This window comes from Cotesia typhae, unplaced genomic scaffold (assembly GCF_013202065.1).
Source record: "Cotesia typhae breed Kobodo isofemale line unplaced genomic scaffold, CoteBio_Ctyphae contig_5, whole genome shotgun sequence".
In the NCBI taxonomy this organism is placed as follows: Eukaryota; Metazoa; Arthropoda; class Insecta; order Hymenoptera; family Braconidae; genus Cotesia; species Cotesia typhae.
In genome coordinates, this window is record NW_027423757.1 from 1,477,032 (window position 1) to 1,496,309 (window position 19,278).

General features: G+C 27.1%; 4 protein-coding genes across 5 annotated transcripts; 3 read left to right on the top strand and 1 right to left on the bottom strand.

The window, feature by feature from the left end:
* Positions 1-85: 85 nt before the first annotated feature.
* On the top strand, positions 86-1,753 carry LOC141530992 (ubiquinone biosynthesis monooxygenase COQ6, mitochondrial-like). The gene is made up of 6 exons (XM_074248437.1): positions 86-178; positions 249-356; positions 452-514; positions 803-1,113; positions 1,183-1,465; positions 1,578-1,753. Exons 1-6 carry the CDS (start codon positions 176-178, stop codon positions 1,620-1,622), a joined length of 813 nt encoding a protein of 270 aa, XP_074104538.1. The 5' UTR covers positions 86-175; the 3' UTR covers positions 1,623-1,753.
* A 319-nt stretch (positions 1,754-2,072) lies between these two features.
* Positions 2,073-5,455, top strand: LOC141530487 (aarF domain-containing kinase 1-like). The gene is given in 4 exon segments (XM_074247612.1): positions 2,073-2,468; positions 3,203-3,730; positions 3,733-4,236; positions 4,239-5,455. Coding segments are annotated over 3 exon segments (1,563 nt in total). The 5' UTR covers positions 2,073-2,468; positions 3,203-3,279; the 3' UTR covers positions 4,847-5,455.
* Positions 5,456-7,795: 2,340 nt separating this feature from the next.
* Positions 7,796-12,102, top strand: LOC141531591 (uncharacterized). Its single transcript, XM_074249496.1, has 2 exons — positions 7,796-11,199; positions 11,272-12,102. Exon 1 carries the CDS (start codon positions 7,796-7,798, stop codon positions 8,228-8,230), a length of 435 nt encoding a protein of 144 aa, XP_074105597.1. The 3' UTR covers positions 8,231-11,199; positions 11,272-12,102.
* Positions 12,103-14,182: 2,080 nt separating this feature from the next.
* Mrpl11 (mitochondrial ribosomal protein L11) lies at positions 14,183-19,262 on the bottom strand. 2 transcript variants are annotated; one of them, XM_074248229.1, is made up of 4 exons: positions 18,995-19,262; positions 18,729-18,918; positions 16,758-17,035; positions 14,183-16,581 (listed from the first exon to the last, which is right to left on the bottom strand). In XM_074248229.1, exons 1-3 carry the CDS (start codon positions 19,127-19,129, stop codon positions 16,770-16,772), a joined length of 591 nt encoding a protein of 196 aa, XP_074104330.1. In that variant the 5' UTR covers positions 19,130-19,262; the 3' UTR covers positions 14,183-16,581; positions 16,758-16,769. The 2 variants fall into 2 exon arrangements, with proteins under 2 accessions (XP_074104330.1, XP_074104329.1); XM_074248228.1 differs by lacking the exon at positions 14,183-16,581 and having other exon boundaries at positions 16,677-17,035.
* Between the last annotated feature and the right edge of the window lie 16 nt (positions 19,263-19,278).

Here is a 19,278-nt window from a genome sequence, read left to right on the forward strand (position 1 = left end):
CTTAATATAATCACTTCTTTCAAACTTTGAGTTTTTACATCATATCTTTTAGTTTGTCAAAGTTATTTTTGGTATTCCGTAACTGATTTTTATTTTCTCCTCCTCTCTGTGCTATTACATATGTAATTTAAGAGCTGTTGGCAATGCTAACGTAAAATATCCAAATTATAAATTCATGGTCAATAAATAAATAAATTAAATATATATACATACGTAAATATATATTTTTTCTTTTCATTTTATTTTAGATTGGGGCGGATGGAGTGAATTCTCGTGTACGCCAAGCAATGAATGTACAATATGTCAAGTGGGATTATGATCAAATGGGAATCGTTGCAACTGTTGAATTGTCAGAGGTAATTGTTTTTCACTTTAAATTTAACTTTACTTTTGATGAATTTTATTTCAAATTATTATTATTATTATTATATCATAATTTTTTTTTTTTCAGCCAACAGAAAATATTGTAGCTTGGCAAAGATTTTTACCAACAGGCCCAGTAGCATTATTACCTGTAAGTAATTCAAAAAATTTTTCTAAGAACATTAATTTTTATCAGGGTGAATTCAGCAGACAGCTAATTTTGGAGAATTTTTAGATTAATTTTAACTTAATGGTTGTAAAAAAAATTTTTAAAATTGCATAGAAAAACTTGTGAAAATTTTCATATGCATTTTTTTATACTATCTCTTCTGTAACAAATAAATTGTTTATAAATTATTAAAAAATTATCAGATGTCTGCTAAATTCATACTCATTAATTTTTTTAGTACTTATTAAAATAAATTTTTTGTCAAATTAGCTTACAAGCACTTTGAGCTCTCTCGTTTGGTCTATAACAACAAAAGAAGCTAAACGTCTGTTAAAAGTACCCGAAGAGGAATTTGTTGACGAATTAAATAGGGCGCTGTGGAAAGTATATCCAAAGAATAATCTTATTGAAAGTGGTATGAAGGCATTGCAACAATTACTTGAACAATTTTCACTTCAAACTGGTGTATCTAGACAGCTACAGCCTTCTGTACTGAAAATTGTTGAAGGATCTCGAGCTGCTTTTCCTTTGGGATTTGGACACTCTACCTCTTATGTTGCAAATAGGGTTGCTCTTGTTGGGTAGTATAGTTTATAAATTTAGGTAATTGATACAATAAGTAGAGTAATTTATATTTTTTATTTAAACAGTGATGCAGCTCACCGTGTTCATCCATTAGCTGGCCAAGGTGTCAATCTTGGATTCGGTGATGTTTGTTTATTAATTAAACTACTTGAAGAAACTTTAAGAGATGGAAGTATTCTAGGAGATATTAAGTACTTGTCCAAATACGAAACATTAAGACAAAGACATAACGTTCCAACTATGTTAGCTATTGATGCTTTACACAGGTTGTATAAAGGAACTGCTCCACCAATAATCCTTGCTAGAAGCTTAGGATTACAATTAATTAACGCCATTGGTCCAGTAAAGGTAAATATTTATAAAAAAAAATAAAATGGATTAATTTGCAACTTTAATATAAATTAATCCAAACTCATTTTATTAAATACTTAATACGAATAAATTAATTTGTTATTTACAGAAAATACTAATGGATCATGCATCAAACTCACGAATAATTCAATAAGAAAGATGTAATAATTTAATTATTTATAAAAATGCAAAGTTGAAATTTAATTTACAACATAAAAATAGTATTATATATTTTGTGTATTTAATTAATAAATTTATATAATGTTATTATAAAAAGTATGAAAATTAATTTAGCAGATATTTAATAATTTTAATAATTTTTCTAATAAATAAATTACTGCATTAAAAAAATGAACATTTAGGAATTTTGATAGATTAAAAATGCAATTTCTTAAAAATAATTTTTCGGAACAAATTTTTTTGTTAAATAAAATTACAAAATGGTCAAGTGACAGCTAACTTTAATATCATAAAAATATATTATTTTACATCATTATTCATTTATACTAGAAATTTGAATAGCGCGCTACGCGAGCGCCTAAATTTTAACCAATAATGAATCGTGGCCCGTTTTTTGCGAGTTTCGACCTTTGACGAACTTCAAGACTTTCATGTATTTTGATTTAGAGGATTTTAATAAAAGATAATGTTAATAAAAATTTAAAGATGATCAAATAGTGGAAAGTATCACGTAATAAAAATGAGCTGTATTTAAAATTCCAATCGGTAACAAACTCAGTAGTGTCAGTTCAGCTGTTCTCAGCGTGATAACTAAATAAGAAACATAACATTGAATTATTTCATATCAGAGTATTAAATGAAATTATTTAATATCTTCTTATTACTTTAAACCATTAAAAATCTAATTACGTGTCTTTTTATATATTTATTAGTAATAAAATTCTTATTTTTATTTTTATTAAATATAAAAGTAATCCTGGAATTTGATAAAAGTTTTTAGGTTATTTATGTAGTTCAATAACAGTTTACATCATATTGAGTAAGTTCAAATGGTATTTTATATAATTAAATAATTGAAATTAAGAACATAAATAATTAATTTGAACATCATATTATTAAAATATAATATTTTATCATAAGAATTAATTTAGCAGATAATAATTAATTTAAAATATTTTTTTAACAAATAAATTATGGCAAAAAAATAACAAAAAATTGACATCTAGAAAATTAAGAAAGTAAAAAATGCAATTTTTCATGAAAATGAAGTTAGCCGACATTTCAAAATTTTGATAAATTTTTTATTGAAAAAATTTAAATTAAACAATTAAAAAAAAAATTTCACCTGTAAAAAACTTGAAAAACTATAAGTGTAATTTTTTAGAAATATCTTTTTAGTTGTAATTTAATTGATAAAAAAAATCAAAAATTTTCAGACGTCTGCTAACTTTAGTATCATATTTTTTCAGAAATAATTTTTCGGAACAAATTTATTTATTAAAAAAAATAAAAATATTATAATAGTGACAGCTAACTTTAACGACATTCAAGTTAGCTGTCACTTGACAATTTTTTAATTTTATTTAAAAAAATGATTTGTTCTAAATAACTATTTTTAAAAAATTGCATTTTTTTTTTTTAATTTCTAGATTTTTTTTTTGGCCATAGTTTATTTGTTATAAAATTTTTTAAATGATCAAATATGTGCTAAGTTAATTCTCATCTAACTTTAATGTCATTATTTTATTTCATATAAATTATTTTTATTTTCAGATTTTCATCAGTTGTAAGCAGCTATTAGTGCAGAATAAATTATTTGACTTAATTATTAATGATAAATAAGTTGAAAAATGTTATCGAGAAGGCTTATAAAATACACCACAGTAGGAGCAGTAGGTGTAGGAACTCTTGTATCCTGGAGAGCAAATGACTATGACATTGGATCCATAGGTATTGTACGTCTAAGCAGAGCTGCTGTAAAAGTATTTATAATAGGATCTCATTATAAAAAATCACTCTACGATAGTGGATTAGAAAAATCATCACCAGAATACGCAAAAGCTAAGTCAGAATCTCATTCATTTGGAGCACAAAAACTCTTGGAGCTGTGCTGTGCTAATAAAGGAGTTTATATAAAAATAGGCCAACATATAGGAGCTTTAAATTATTTATTACCATCAGAATATGTTACTAAAATGCGAGTTTTACATAGTTCAGCACCTCAATCTTCATTCGAAGATGTTTTAAAAGTACTTAAAGAAGATTTTAAAAAAGATCCATATGAAATATTTGAATCTATTGAAAAGAACCACTTGGTGCTGCTAGTTTAGCTCAAGTATACAAAGCAACGTTAAAAAATGGTAAAGTTGTTGCCGTTAAAGTCCAACATCGTGCTGTTAAATCAAATTCTTACGTTGATATAAAAACAATGGCAGCATTAGTTAAAATAACATCGTGGGTATTTCCAGAATTCAAATTTGATTGGCTTGTTGATGAGACTAAAAAAAATATACCACGTGAATTAAATTTTATATGGGAAGGTAAAAATGCTGAAAAATTGAGTAATTTATTTTCACATTATAAATGGTTAAAAGTACCTAAAGTTTATTGGGATTTATCATCATCTCGTGTTTTAACTATGGAGTTTGTCGAAGGAGGACAAATTAATGACTTAAAGTATATACGTGACAATAATATTAATCCATATGAAATAAGTGGTAAATTAGGTCGTTTGTACAGTCATATGATATTTGTAACGGGTTTTGTTCATTCAGATCCACATCCTGGTAATATTCTTATTAAAAAAATGTAAATAATGAAGCTGAACTAATTTTACTTGATCATGGTTTGTATGCAGAATTGACTGATGAATTTAGATGGTCATATTCAAAATTATGGCTTGCAATACTTGATCGTGATAAAGATGCTATGAGAAAACACTGCGGTCAACTTGGTATTGAAGATATGTATGGTTTATTGGCGTGTATGGTATCTGGCAGAACTTGGGATGCTGTTATGACTGGTATTGAAAGAACTAAATACAGCTCTGATGAAAAGGTACAATTTCAAACTGAAATACCAAATTTATTACCACAAATAAGTGAAATATTAGAAAGAGTTAATCGACAGATGTTACTTGTACTTAAAACAAATGATTTAATACGTAGTATTGAACATACGCTAAAAACTTCATCAAGAATGTCTGCTTTTATAGAAATGTCCAAGTGCTGTGTTCACTCAGTTTATGACGAAAAGTTGAAACACAGTAATGGAAAATTAAATCGATGGGGTACATTAATTGCCGAACAATTTGCATTACTTAGATTATCTTTTTATTATGCTTATTTAGGAATAATTAATTTTAATTTGATCACTACTGTTGAGTCTTTATGGACTCGTGATTTTTATCCATATTAATAAATAAACTTTATAGGGAATAAATATTTTTATTTATTTTTAGAGAATTCTTCTGTTATAAAAAAATATTTTTTTTATCAATAGACCATCATTTTTGTGATTGCATTAACATTATAGTCTTGATACCAAACTTATTAATGTAGTTTTTATAAAAATGATGCAAAACAATTTTTATAAACAAGATAAAATGTCCACTTTATTGATTTTTGCTTAATATCATAAATTATTGCCATTACCATTGTAATGATAACAATTATTGTGAATTTATAATTAATAATAAAATATGTGTCATAAATACAGTTTTATATAAATATTTATGAATAAGTAAAGTACACGTCTGTATGTATATATGTATGCATGTATTATTTTTTTATTCAATGTTTTTTTCATTTGTAAAAATTTATTCGAATTTGCTAAATAAAAATGTATTTTTAATAAATTATGGTACTATTTAAAAATAATTTTTTAAAATCTACTTCTACCATTTCTTTAATTTCAAAGTAAAGGAAGAAAGTAAATACGTTGGCTCTGCAACGAAGTCGACAAAAATATAATAGAAAGTAAACATTTAACATTTCGAGTCTAAATTAGTATACGTTGGAGATGTCATCAATATCTTCTTTGGCACTGAGAATGACAATAAAAGAACGACGGTATGTATACTAACAAATTTAAAAACTGGCTGACACTTTGTAAAATGAATTTTAAAACATAAAAAAAAAATCTAGTTTTGTTTTGATAATTAACGACAAGGAGTAATTATATGAAAAAAAAAAAAAAAAAAAAAAGTTCTCCTCTTTTCTATTATAAAATATGAAATTTTTAAATTGATGTCAGGTACAAAATTTAAATGGGAGTGGTAGACCTCTAATGTCTACGTAGTTTAATCGAAAATGGCTTAATAGATAAGTAGGCTATATAGCCTTTGTAGTGGTAATAATAATAATAAAAAAAGAAAACAGTACTTTTCTTAATAACGCTTATACATATATAAATATTGATAAGAAATAAAAAATTTTTAGCCGCATCAATAAAAACAGACTTATGTAACAAAATTTTCTTATATCGTTTAGAAACCTATTAAATTCAATTTATAAAAAACATAAAGTTTTTTAACGTGTCCGCTATTTTCAGTATCAGACAAAAATACATGTTGATCTTTGCCGTAATTACAAAAACCATTTTTATATTATTACTCAAGATCAGCACAAGGCCGTTTATATCTATATATCTAATTAAATTTTTCTCATAATAATCAAATTAGAAAAGAAAAAATTATTTAGAAAAGTCTTATGAAATTATAGTTAATTAAAAAGTTAAACAACATGAAATTTCTTATAAAATTAGGCCGAGAACTATGAAATAAACAATTTGTATCTAAATGACACGCCCCGATATATATTTACATACGTATAATAATAAAATTAGTACTTTATGAAATCAATATAATATAAAATTTAGACGAACATTCCAAAGTTATATCGTTCTGATGTATTAAAAATAAACTTTTTATAATTATCAATGTCATACGCATTAAACAAATTCAAAAAGAAAACGATGAATCATAACATATGTTGTCAATCTTCTGGCTGGTATTTTTGTTACGTTCCTACTCTACGTCATCGAATTTTTTTATTCATATCCTTTCTTTTTTTTTAGATAAATAAATTTCATATTTCATCTTTGTTTTAAATTTGATGTGTGTACGAAATATATTTTGTCTAATGTATGCTATAATTATTATTATATATTTTTTTTTTTTTTCATAAATAAAATTTTTCTAAATTTTATTTATTTAATTATAAATTTTATTTATTTTATTATAAAATCAGGTCACTAATTTGTAATCATAAACTGTATATACTTTAATAGAATTTAATTAATACGATAATTAACAAACTTATGAGAGGTGTTAAAATTCAATATGCTTAAATGCTATATATCTGATTTTGTGAATATTTTGTATTACTTAGTAGATATAAAAAAAATGTAGAAAGATTTCTTTATTAGCGTACATAAAAAAAAAATTTCATAAATTATAAACCTTTGTAAGAAAATATAAAAATAGTTATGAAAATATCATCATTTTTATTATTACAATAAAACGTAAAATGTCGTTGCTACTGTAGAAAAATCTGGCAACGTCGAGAACAGCTGCAGGGAGGTGGTTTAGTATGAGTGGTATGATTCCTTCAACAAAAGACGCATTATACGAGGAGAGGGTAAACCGTATTACAACTCATACTTTTTACAAATACCTACAAAAATTTTCCATTATAATCAATAATTCTATCATTTTAAAACATTGGCTTCACAATCTATTATTTCCATGTCATTTAGAATAAATTTACACCATTTTGGATGAGTAATTATGGAAATTAAGAGTGTTGTTAAAATTACAAATGGAACTACTTTCTATTGATCGAGCGTAGGGATACATAAGTCTGCATCACCAGATCAGGGTATATTAATCCCACTCCAACACATAGACGCCATTCCAACGTTGTTATTCGAATAGTGAAGACTGTATCTCGCTCGGTGGTTATTTATTAATTTAAATAACCGTTTCATCGATATAAGGAGGAACCAAGCGTGTCCTTCACATCGAGGAAAACGAGCTGGCTACAGGTTGGTTAAATATTCTATTTTAACATAGAAATTTAGTGAATTTTTGTATTAATATTCAAGAAAAATTTTGTTTGAGTTTTTTTTTTTTTTTTATATCGTTATGTACGCTGAGTCATTATTGTACTAACCTTGAAGGAACATTAGTGATAAAAGTTACTTTAATTGAGTAAGCGGCCATTTTGAAGACAAAGTGCGTTTTATTTTCTTTTATTATATTTAACGTAAAAAAACTATTATTGATTGTTTGATATTAACACCGTTAATAATTAATTGAAAAAATTGTAAAATTAAAAAATAACTTTTTAAATAATAACTGATAAAATGTTAATGTCGTTGAATCAAAACGTCAATAATAATAATAATAATAATAATAATGCAGTCCAGCGGAATATTGATCAACTGTTTGATTGGATTAGAAAAGTTCGATCAAAGAAAATGAAGATGCTACGCAAACGTCAGCGCAACATCCGTATTGAAGCAACACTTGGTCATGCGCTCATTCAAGCTGAGGAGGAGCTAAAAGTGAAACATATGGCAAAGATTGTTAAACTTCAAGAAAATAAGAAAAGAAAACTTGCGGAGCACCGAGCTGATACTAATTATACTAGTAAAAACCAAGTTCATAATTATTATAATATGACTTTAGAAGAGTATCAGCCTGCCAATAAAAAAGCTGCTATGTTTTATCCTGAATTAAGTAGCTTGGATGCATTTATGGCAGAGCTTAGCGTCATCAAAACTCCTGTTGTACGATGAAGCGACCGTGAAACGTGGCTTGAAAAAAAAGTATATCACGAGAATTTATTCTCTGATTAATGGTTGATGAGGAAAATTATATTATAAGACTATAAAATTCTTGATAATATCTTATTCAATCATCAAATGAATTCAACTTGGATGGACGACGTTCCTGGAACAACATTGTGTCATCAACGTTTCATGGGGAAAATGGAACATCTCCTGTGCTATTGATATTTAATCGATGATAACTGGTTATCAGCAATGGAAATCTACATCACTATCTTTGGTGTATATCTGGTATTTTTTAATTGCAGTCTTACCGTTTGAGATGGCATTGGAATGGGCGGAGGGAGTCGCAGATTCTGGTGACCCATGAGGAACTATGAGAACCGAGACTCCACGCCAATGGGGCGACAAGCCAATTGTCCGTTTGGTTTGTAAATAGTATCGAAACAAACATCTTTCTAAATTTTTTTTTTTTTTTGTAATTAATTAAAATATTAATTTATTGTAAATAAAATTTTTCAGATCTCTTTTAGATAAATTTTTTTAAATAGTATTAAATTTAGATTTTTATATTAATGATTGAATTTGGAAGTCTGATGCATATAGCACTAATGTATAAGAACTTAATACTTAATGATAGATCATTTCATTATTGTAATGAAAATTGGATGTCCAAGTAATTGTTTTCATTTTAACATCTTAGAAGACTATTGTAAAATAGATACCAAACGTATTGTTCTCTTTTTATATTTATATATCTAATAATTGGAAGAGCATTAATATACAAAAGGACGTAAAGTATTTTTCATTCATGAATAAATTTTTTAATTAAAAAAAAAAAAACAAACATACAATGAAGTTGAACAAATAATTTATTGATGCATGCTTAATATTCATTAACTATTAATTCCATAAATCCTTTTCAGTAAATGGCACTCATCCTCAAATTGTTATTGCATATGAAAAGATACATCGGTCTTGAAAAAATTCCGGGCACTTGCTGATCATCTCTATCGGTAATACCTACACAAAATGAAAACACTAAGATAATCGGGTGAGGTTTTAATTTGCGCCTATTGATTGATTGTAAGGGGAAAAAAAAACAAAATCGGGGGGAGGAAAATTGTGTGTTTTTTAGAAGGCCAACTGAGTAACCAGCCCGCATGAACTACACCAATCACTCTTCGCACCCTCACTTGCTTCACCAAATTACAACGAACGTTCGCGAGAGCCATCACGTTTGCCATGGCAACAATGAGATCCGGATAATAATTAAGGCGGTGAGCTTTTTTTATGTAACAAAAAAATCCCAGATAAAAGTATTTTCTCAGGTTTTGGAAAATCCAGACGAAGTTAGATTTCCTAGAAATAATATAAATGGGTAAAGTCAACTCTGGGCCGTCGTACGTATTCTGCTTTGATGATGCCGCTGTTACAAAAAAAGATTGTCACCACAGTCGAGGGCGTAGAGCACATGCAAATAATGATATAAAAAGTATGCAGGTACTTGACAATTAAGTGTATGATCTATTAGAAAAAATTTCTAATAAGATAAAATTTTCATATTGTTTTTTTTGATAAAAAAACATGATAAATTTTTGCGTATGTAAAGTAATATTATAAAAAATAATTTTCCAACGTGAGCAACCGTAATGCTCGGCAGCCGAATAACCCGTATTTTCACAGATATTGAAGCACCTTGATAGTACTCGAGCCAGGAAGAACGGGCTTAGCAAAAGTACCAGGCCGCGAACACTTGTTCTCATTATGAAGAATCAAGTATGTATAGGAGACAATAACGGCATAATCAAGTTCTTTGGAGTAGTAAAACAAAGGTTAATTAAGTATGAAGAGAGGTACCGTCGTAAATATTAACAGATATTATTCTATAAATAATCACATAAAATATAACCACTTTGAGTTGTAAAAATTATTATTGGGTTGGGGAAATGGGATGTATAAGAAACAGTCATTTTCGCTTCAGAGTCATAAGGTAGAGATGTCCGGCCACCAATTTTAACACTCAAGTCCTCAGTTGAAGATGGCAACCCGAGAAAACGAGATAAATGGTGACGTAAGATCTAAGATCTAATTTATTTATTTTTTATTTTTGGGGTGGGTTGGGAGAAACGAAAGTATGATTTTAAGTCGCAGGAAACTACTAGAACACATACACGAAAAAAGCGGAGAAAGTAAGCATGTGAGAAGAGAAAGTCAATATTACGAGTTTTATCAGAAAAATACCATTTAACATCTGGATTCAGGTATCATTCATTTATCATTCGAGCAAATCTCGCGTTTTTTTTGTTTTCTATTGTGCAGATAAGGACGAGTATTTCTGAGAAACCAGAGACTATCGAGCCAAAAAAACTTAGATCAGGAATCATAAGAATTGGAACAAACCATGAATTTAATATTATATATAGGTTGTATTTAGAAAAAACAAAAAAAAACCCAAAACGCAAAACGCAACGTGATAGAAGGAGGATAAAACACCATTAAATTATTTAAACTTCAGAAATACTTAACGCAATGTTTGACAAAGTAATCAATAATAAAGCTTGGTGGATTTAGAAGCTTATTTCGGTCATTCCAGAGTATAGAGGTAAAAAGTGAAATTTCATCTTTAGATCTTGTCTTCTTCCCAAATTTATTTATTTTCTTACTCTATTTTTATTTTTATACGCGAAATGATTATGTTTTTTGTGAGGGAGGTAGCGATTTGTCTTATAGCACAGAAAACGTAGAAGAATCAAATAATTTTGTTTGAAACAAAAAACAGCAATAACCAAGATATACAAATGGAATATTTATAGAACGAAATTAACGGAAAGAGGAAGTAGCAATGAAGAATGTAAAAAAAAAAATCTTAATTTAGTAAATTTAACAATTGAGACCAAAAATAATCGTTGACAATCGAATAAGATATGAGTAAAAAATTAAAAAGGTTCCCTTTGGAAATTGACAGCAACTTTCAGGTAATTAGTGAAACAATTATAAAACTATTTTTTTTTTAACTACATATATATTTGAACTAATTTATTTTTTAGACGTAACGTTTAATCCGTAAAATACAAAAAAAATTTAATACGCCTTGACCGACTGGCTTTTGCAAACCATTTAAAAGAATCTAGCGAAGTTTAAATAATCTGGAAATTTTTTTATAGCAAGAAAGGCTTTTAATGAAATGAGAATTAATTACTTCCTATTAGTATCTAGAATGGATTTTGCATCTTAAACTAGAATTATGCATCCCTTCACATGAAAAATTTGATTCATCTACAAAAAAAAAAAAAAAAAAAACTTTTATTGTGTATTACCATTACAACTGCCATAACTTCCTACCTCTGTTGGCGTTTTTGTGAATTGTTATAAAGCGAGAGTTAGTTTTAACGTGTTTTTATTTCTATTTAAATCGTGTTAATTATTTTTTTGTGAAGTTGAGTTTGTTTAAATTGCAAAATGTTTATTATATTATGTTTTAAAGTTTTGTGAACAAACTTCTTACTTCGTTTTTGTTTACTTATGTATTTACAATAATTTGTTGTACACACAAGTAGCGCATAAAAATTTAAATAGTTGTGTAGTGCGGTCACTGTTAATTACGTGCAAGTTTTGAATAATTTAATTATGAAGTTTATAATTGTTACATATATTCATCACATTATGTAATTTTGCTGCAATGCTAATATCTGCTGGTAATGAGCCTATATTTATTATTATATGCGTTATGCGAATGTTTGTAAACACATTTAGGGTGAATTGTTTAAAATGCTGTAAAAATAATATTGTCCTTATACTTACTTAATCAAAAAATTAATGGACAGTTTTTTCACACTGCTCGTATTGTGATTGGATATAAAATAATTATATAAAAGTAATCATTTTCCTTGTTTGAATGTTAAAAAAATTCTATATATGGTGTAAAATTAGAATCGTGGCTTTATATTTGTTGCTAGAACTATCGGTGAGTTATTTATAATCATTTATAATTAGAATTGTAATTTTTATTATTAATCTCTTTTTATGAAAATATTTTCTTAATTAACGTTTACGTAGCTCCGCAGTTAACACATTGTTTCTTTGTATAATATTGTTCACACATAAAAATATTAATTAATGCATTGTTCTGCTGACAATTGTAAATGTTAGGTACTTAATACTGAATAAGTATTTTAGTACCCGCGACACGCTTTTATAATAATAAATTGATATTTTATTGGTGGGTTGGGGCTGGGGGTCTACTAATTATTTTACGAGTTCCAAAGTATTTTCAGAACCATACTCATTTAAGTGATTAATATTTAGATATATTATTATTACTCCTGTTTTGTGATGCCATTATTACTTATTCGTTGAAAAAACAAAAAAAAAACCGCAGCAGTTATTACCATCTATATATATAAACTGCCTTCATAATACGCAGAGCACAGCATTGGATTACGCTAATGTAAAGTTTTTTGGGCCACCTACTATGTTGATATCTATTTACAATTACTTACTATACCTAGGCATGCAAACTGGCTGTTGCTCTTTTTTGTAATTTTTAAATACTTGTAATTAAATACGCCTATCACGATAAATCATTCGTTCGCTTGGAGAAGATTGGCACTGCATATAATCAATGATGAGTATTAGGCAATTTAAAGTATTTAATATATTTTAAAAAATTAATTATTGATTGAACAAAAAAAAAAATCAAAAACAGGTACGCACTTTAGATTCTTCCTTTTAATGTATTTTAATTAATTTTGCACAAATGGATATGTTAGCATATGTGGTGCATTGAAAAGCAAATTGACTTGGCTATTAAATTAGGATAGGATCAGAAGATAATGTTATTACTTTTATTAACAAAAAACCAACTATTGAAGATGAGTGACCATACTAAGCGATCCATTTTTTTAAGTATTTTGAAGATTATTACTTACAACCGAAGAGTATACTAGAAATTCAAAAGATGATCATTTTTGTAGAAGATATTACTTACAACTATTTTTCTTATTATTATTGCACTTTAAAAACTTTGTGTTAGTATGGTATAATGCTTATGAACATACGTGAGTTGAATATTTCCTTTTATACCCCATTAGTTTTCTTGCTAACCGAGTGTTTTTAGAAAACTACTTGGAGACTGACTTCTAAAACAGTTTGAGACATGAGGACGGTGATGGTTGGAGTGATAAGCAGACCTGGCTGAGGGGTTTGGTCGTGAGCTAGCACAGTTGGGCGTTCGTTCATTCTTCTTCTCATCCCGATGGTCTTCGGAATCCAGCCATCGTCTTAGATAAGGCCATAGAGTTCACATCCGAGTTCATCGCCCGGTTGCGGTCTGACTCCCAGCAGCAGATCTTCCGGAATTGCGACGTGATAACGGCATCGGACACACTCGCATGGGTTTCCTTGGCGGTTTGAGACTCTTATCGACGGGACACGCGTTACCTGGGGCTTATTTCGTACACCCGAGCACACCTGAACGCACACGGTCGAGACGGTCTTGGTGATAGTTCAATTACCGAAAGGGTTGAGGATTTTCTTTGAACAGGAATCTGACTGGGGCATCTGGATGAATGCAGAGTTCCAGCTAAAACGTATCTTCTTTTTATTTTTTTAAGTAAGTTATTTTATTAATATCATTAATTTAATATTCTATGAGTTGATTTGTAAACATTTTTATTAACAAAAAATACTTGTTTTTTTGTTGCAGATATGATTATACATATTGGACTCGCAATCACTTATTTCGAGGATTCTTTTTTTCAACAATTTCATTTTATGTTTGTTTTTTTGTTATCTAACATGTTAAACAATGGGGAAAAAAAAAGACTAAAAAAAATAAAAGTATTTAAAAAGATTAAGAAAACAAAAGTAAAAAAAAAAAAAAAAAAAAAAAAAAAAAGAAAAATACATTTTTTTGAATAAAAAAAAGGTAAAAAAAAAAAAATAAAAGAAAAAAGGTAAAAAAAAATAAAAGAAAAATTTTTTTAGAGTAAAAAAATATGAAAGAGAAAAATTAAAAAAAAAAAAAATTTTTTTTGAGTAAAATCAAATAAAAGAGAAAAATAAAAAAAAAAGATCTAAATGACAAAAAAAGAAAAGGGTATCTAGGGGGTTCTCAGGCCAGCGCAGAAGAAAGAAGACATCGTAGAAGAGGATGGACCTTCCGGACGGATGCTGTAGGACTTCGAGGGACTCCAAATGATGAAGAGGATCAAGATGAAGAGGACTTTGTTGCGGGTCGTCGTGGGATTGCAAACGTTCGTCGACATTTTCAACGCAATATAAACGTTCATCATAAATCACCGTCAATTTTCATTTACTAAATTTAACGATAAAAAAATCTTACTTTTGACACATTCGCGTTGGGAGTTTATTAGAACCGAAAGATATATAATAGTTTATTTATCGATTTTTGGCAAATTTCGATTCAATTTTATCAAACAAAAAATTAAGAAAAATTTGTTAGTGATCTATAATATTTACGAACATTAATGAAAATATGTTTCTTCGTCAACTTCTACGTTAAATTTTTTTTTCGTGACATTTTTCAATTTTTCAATTGGCAGAGATACGTGATTTATTAAAATGAAAAGAATTTCTGACATTATTTAATGGTGTAATATTTATAGTAGAACTCATTTATTGTCAATCATTATCTTCTCAAGTATTGTTTTTCTTTTATAAACTTTATTGTACATCATCAAAAAAAGTTCGCGGACTTTGAAATTATTGACAAATTAAACTCTAAAAAATATTGATTCGTTAACAGCATTTGTCAGAAAAATGCATGTACAAAATTGCAATTATAAATATCAATAGATAATTCAGCAAAATTTTAATGAAACTTAGTTTGCGACATGAAATACGTTAAAATATCGAATATTGTCCAAACTTTGTCAGTTATATGAAAAATTTAAATGAAACTCGACTTAACTGGAAAATAATAACATGATAAATCTTGATTAAATTAATTGGGATGAGAAGACATACATGTGATCATTTAGTTAACAAATACATAAATTCAAATAAAATTCTAATAATCGGGTTAACAATGAAAATATATTACCAATCCATAACTTACTTGGAAGGAATCAATTAAACATAAACTAAAAAACAAAAAATATTTTTGCTGTGGTAAATAAACGCAGTAATTAGAAAGTATTTTAAATATCAACTACAATAGATTGTAATGCAGCTCAGATAAGACATTTCATAAATTATAACTCCCTTCTTACAACAGCGTGGGAAAATGAAAATTATTAAATGAATTTCGTTATGGGAATAAAATCTGAGAACGTGGGACCTGAATTAACATTTTCGGCGTGGGACTTGGGCACGAACAGGACTTGACTGCATGGTGGGAACTAATTATCATCTTTCTAAAATAACGAGTAAAATAATGCTCTCCAACACATTACAACCTACACAATAAAAAATAAATCTTTCTTTTTACTACATATTTCATATAAAATGAAATCAGATGAAAAATTGAAGAAAACTTTGCACATCAACTTTCATTTATATTTTTAACTTTTTTTTTCTCAATATTATACACTGATTAATTCTTCTTTCACTAAAGAATTACTCTTTTAATTTACTTATATAATAGAATTTTAATACCAGAGCACTACACTATTCGCAAATATATTTCTCAATGTATATTTACAATTATCGTAAATATACTTTGTTTTGTTTATTTTCAATTGAGTTTTACTACAAAAGTCAAATTTTTGACACTGATTAAAATTTTAATATCAAAACAAAAATCGTATTTGTATTTTAATTTAAAATTATTATATACAAACAAAAAATTATGAGATAAAAAAACAGTTAAGACTGACAAATAAAAAAAAAAAATTTTATGTGATTTTTTTTACAAGCATCAATTGAATTAAGTGAAAATTATTTTGATGCATTAAGCTCTTTGGCTGTGAAAATTAATTAAATTTATAAAAATTTACGTGTTCAGTTTTACTTTAAACTGATTACGTTAATATTAGAAATCTTTAAAATAAAATAATAAATTATTGAATTTTCAAAGTGAAAGACCTCTAATATTATTCAATAAAACCATTTTCAACAACAACTTATGATTGAATTTTTTATTTATTTTTTAACCTTTTCCTTTTCACTACTTATTTGTTATTGAGTTCTAGATTTATGTATTGTAAAATAGTATGTAGTAAAATGTTAGTAAAAAATTATAATTTATGTAAGAGTGTAACACAATCCATCATATCACTAGGATAACGTCTTCAATTCTTAACTGATCTTGATGGAATTCGGTAGTCTTAATTTTTAATTCATTGACTCGTACATTCTTAAAATTGGACAAACCAAAATCCCCTTTCCCCGTATTTCTTTGTTTGAAACAGACATGAAATTTATTTTGTCTTTTTTTTTTGATTTTTCAAATTTTATATAAAATCAACTTGGATATTAAAATTAAATATAATTTGATTGAAATGAAGATTTTATTCTTAAAAATAAAAAGCAAATAATAGATCACAATTAAATATATTTTAAACACTATTACCAGTAACATAAACTACGCTGTTCGTAACATCTTAGCTTCCTTCGCCTCCTGAATTTTCGCCTTTTGCTCAGCAACAATAACTTCTCGTTCTTTTAAAAATTGAGCATATTCATCTGCATCTAAGTCGCGAACTATTTGAATACCTATCGTTCTAGCTATTCCAACAAACATCTGTGTTATTTGTTCGAGTGTCAACAAACTTAATGGTGGATCTTCAGATTTTATTTTAGCTATTTCATATAGATGTTTCAAAGTTATTTTACCGGCAATTTCTTTTCCTGAAACAAGGTAAATAAATTATTTATTTTTTAGACAAAAAATGACTATAATACGGCACAATAAAAAAACTATACATTTTTAATATTAATAGATGGTGATTCAAATCTTATCATATTTATTTATAAATTTTTTTGATTTCTCAATACAACTAATTACATAAAAAACTAAATAAAATATATTAAAATCGATAAGCATTCGTAAGTTTAATAAATATAAAAAAAAAAAAAAAAAAAAAAAAAAAAAAAATGGTAGTAGCCAGGTAAAGAGGAAATATGTATAATTGAATTGATAAGCCCGTTTATTTCCTGTTGTTTAATATTTAACAGATATTTTACTGCAGTATAAGCTTTTAAGAAGAGCGTATTTTAGTTAAGAACCAAAAATTCATTTTTCTCTTTAACTCTAATGAAGTCTTAACTTTAAAAAAGTATTTAAAAATTAAAAGAAAAAATTAAACTGATCAAATTTGATGTATTATTTTTCTGACTCTGCTACGGCCTATAATTAAAAAAAAAAAAAAAAAAGAAAGAAAAAAGTACATATAAAACATTTTAAAAGTTTTTCTTGGCATGTGTTTATTAATTGTATTTTCGAATTATAATTGATTTGAAAGCTTAAGAATTGTCAGACATTTACGATTTTCAAAAAAATTTGCTTCTAATTTGACATTTTATTTATTTATTCATTTAAATGCCAAGACTAAAGCCAAATAGCAAATGGTAAAATTTAGATAATGGTAATAGTACACGTAAGTAACAGTATAAAGAGTTTACAACGTCATATAATAATGAAAAGATGATATAAATATGGCTGAGGCTATTCGGACACTGTAGCGTGAATTTTAGCATGGCAAATAATTTGTAATATTCACGCTAGCCTCAGGCGAAACTCACTCACAGTGTCCGAATAGACAGTCCGTATAAATATAAGAAAATACAAAAGAAAAAAAAAGTTATAAAAACCAAGTAATATTTATGGTTTTACATAGTAGCAATTAATGAATCAATTTAATTACAAGTACTTTCAAATCGGTTAGGTAATGAAAATAATCTTTATGTCAGTTGATTAATTTTTATGAATCAATAGCTGTCTAAAACGTTGAATTTTTTTAACTCCAGATTTTGGAAGAACTTCTAAGCTTTAATTTTGAAAGTCTTAAGACTCAGTGCATTTATGATATCAGCTAGTAGATCGCGCCAAACACGAATCGCAGTTATGATGAAAGAATTCTCAAATGAGATTGTTGAGAAAATTTTACCATTTTTGGATTTTATAAATAAATCATTTCTACAAAATTATTTTTGAAAAATTGCATTTATAGTTTTTTAAAATTTCAAAAAATTAAATTGTTTCTATGTTTTATTTGTCATCACTTATTGATTAAAAAAATTTCTAAAAACTATCATGTCTCTTGAATTCAGTACTATATTCTAATAGGTAAAATGATGAGTCTAAATTTTTTGTTTTGCCTGAAACTGAAATTCAAAGGTATTAAAAGCTTTTGTCATAAAGTATTGGTAGTTAAAATTTCTAATATTAGCCAATAAAAATCAATCTCAAAATTAACTTATGTTTATCGAATCATTTATTTTTCTCCAAACCTTCGATCAATTATTTATTAGTAAGTCATCCTTAAAAGAAAATTAATTTATAAGGATATAACATTAAGAAAAAATATATTTATATTTTTACCTGATTCCATAGCACCTCTCTGAATACCAGCAGCCTGCATTAGGTAATACGATGTCGGAGGTTTATGCATTACAAGATCATAAGTTCTATCAGGATTTACCTTAACCCTACATGGTATTGGTATGCCTTCTTTCAAATGTTCTGTTTTTTGATTAAAGTCTTTCACGAAATTGGCAATATTTATATTTCTCTGAAATCAAAAAATACGGTTAATTATAAATAATTATGTGAGATTTTAATTTTTAATAAAATAAAAAAAAACTAACCTGTCCTAATTGTGAGCCTAGAGGTGGACTTGGAGATGCTAAACCAGCCGGTATTTCTGTATGTAATTTAGAACTATGGTCTACTTTTTCCATTAATTTTTTTGCTGACTTTAAACGTGATGCTACTTTCGACATTTTTAATAATTATTTTTTTAACTTTGTTGTTTTTGGAATTGGAAATAATAACTAGTAAATAAATGCCGGGTTGATTAAATTAAACATAATCCCAACAGTGCGACCAGATCGTGCTCTTTTCTTACCCCCACTTTGTAGGACACTCTCAT

Bases quoted from the DNA above. Each gene is read 5' to 3' on its own strand.
- Mrpl11 (XM_074248229.1), bottom strand. From the start codon at position 19,129: ATGTCGAAAGTAGCATCACGTTTAAAGTCAGCAAAAAAATTAATGGAA. The intron at 18,919-18,994 runs GTTAGTTTTTTT...TTTTGATTTCAG, and splicing joins TAGGCTCACAATTAGGACAG to AGAAATATAAATATTGCCAA. The intron at 17,036-18,728 runs GTAAAAATATAA...ACCTTGTTTCAG, and splicing joins GAGAGGTGCTATGGAATCAG to GAAAAGAAATTGCCGGTAAA.
- LOC141531591 (XM_074249496.1), top strand. From the start codon at position 7,796: ATGTTAATGTCGTTGAATCAAAACGTCAATAATAATAATAATAATAAT.
- LOC141530992 (XM_074248437.1), top strand. The intron at 515-802 runs GTAAGTAATTCA...TTGTCAAATTAG, and splicing joins GCCCAGTAGCATTATTACCT to CTTACAAGCACTTTGAGCTC. The intron at 1,114-1,182 runs GTAGTATAGTTT...TTATTTAAACAG, and splicing joins AATAGGGTTGCTCTTGTTGG to TGATGCAGCTCACCGTGTTC.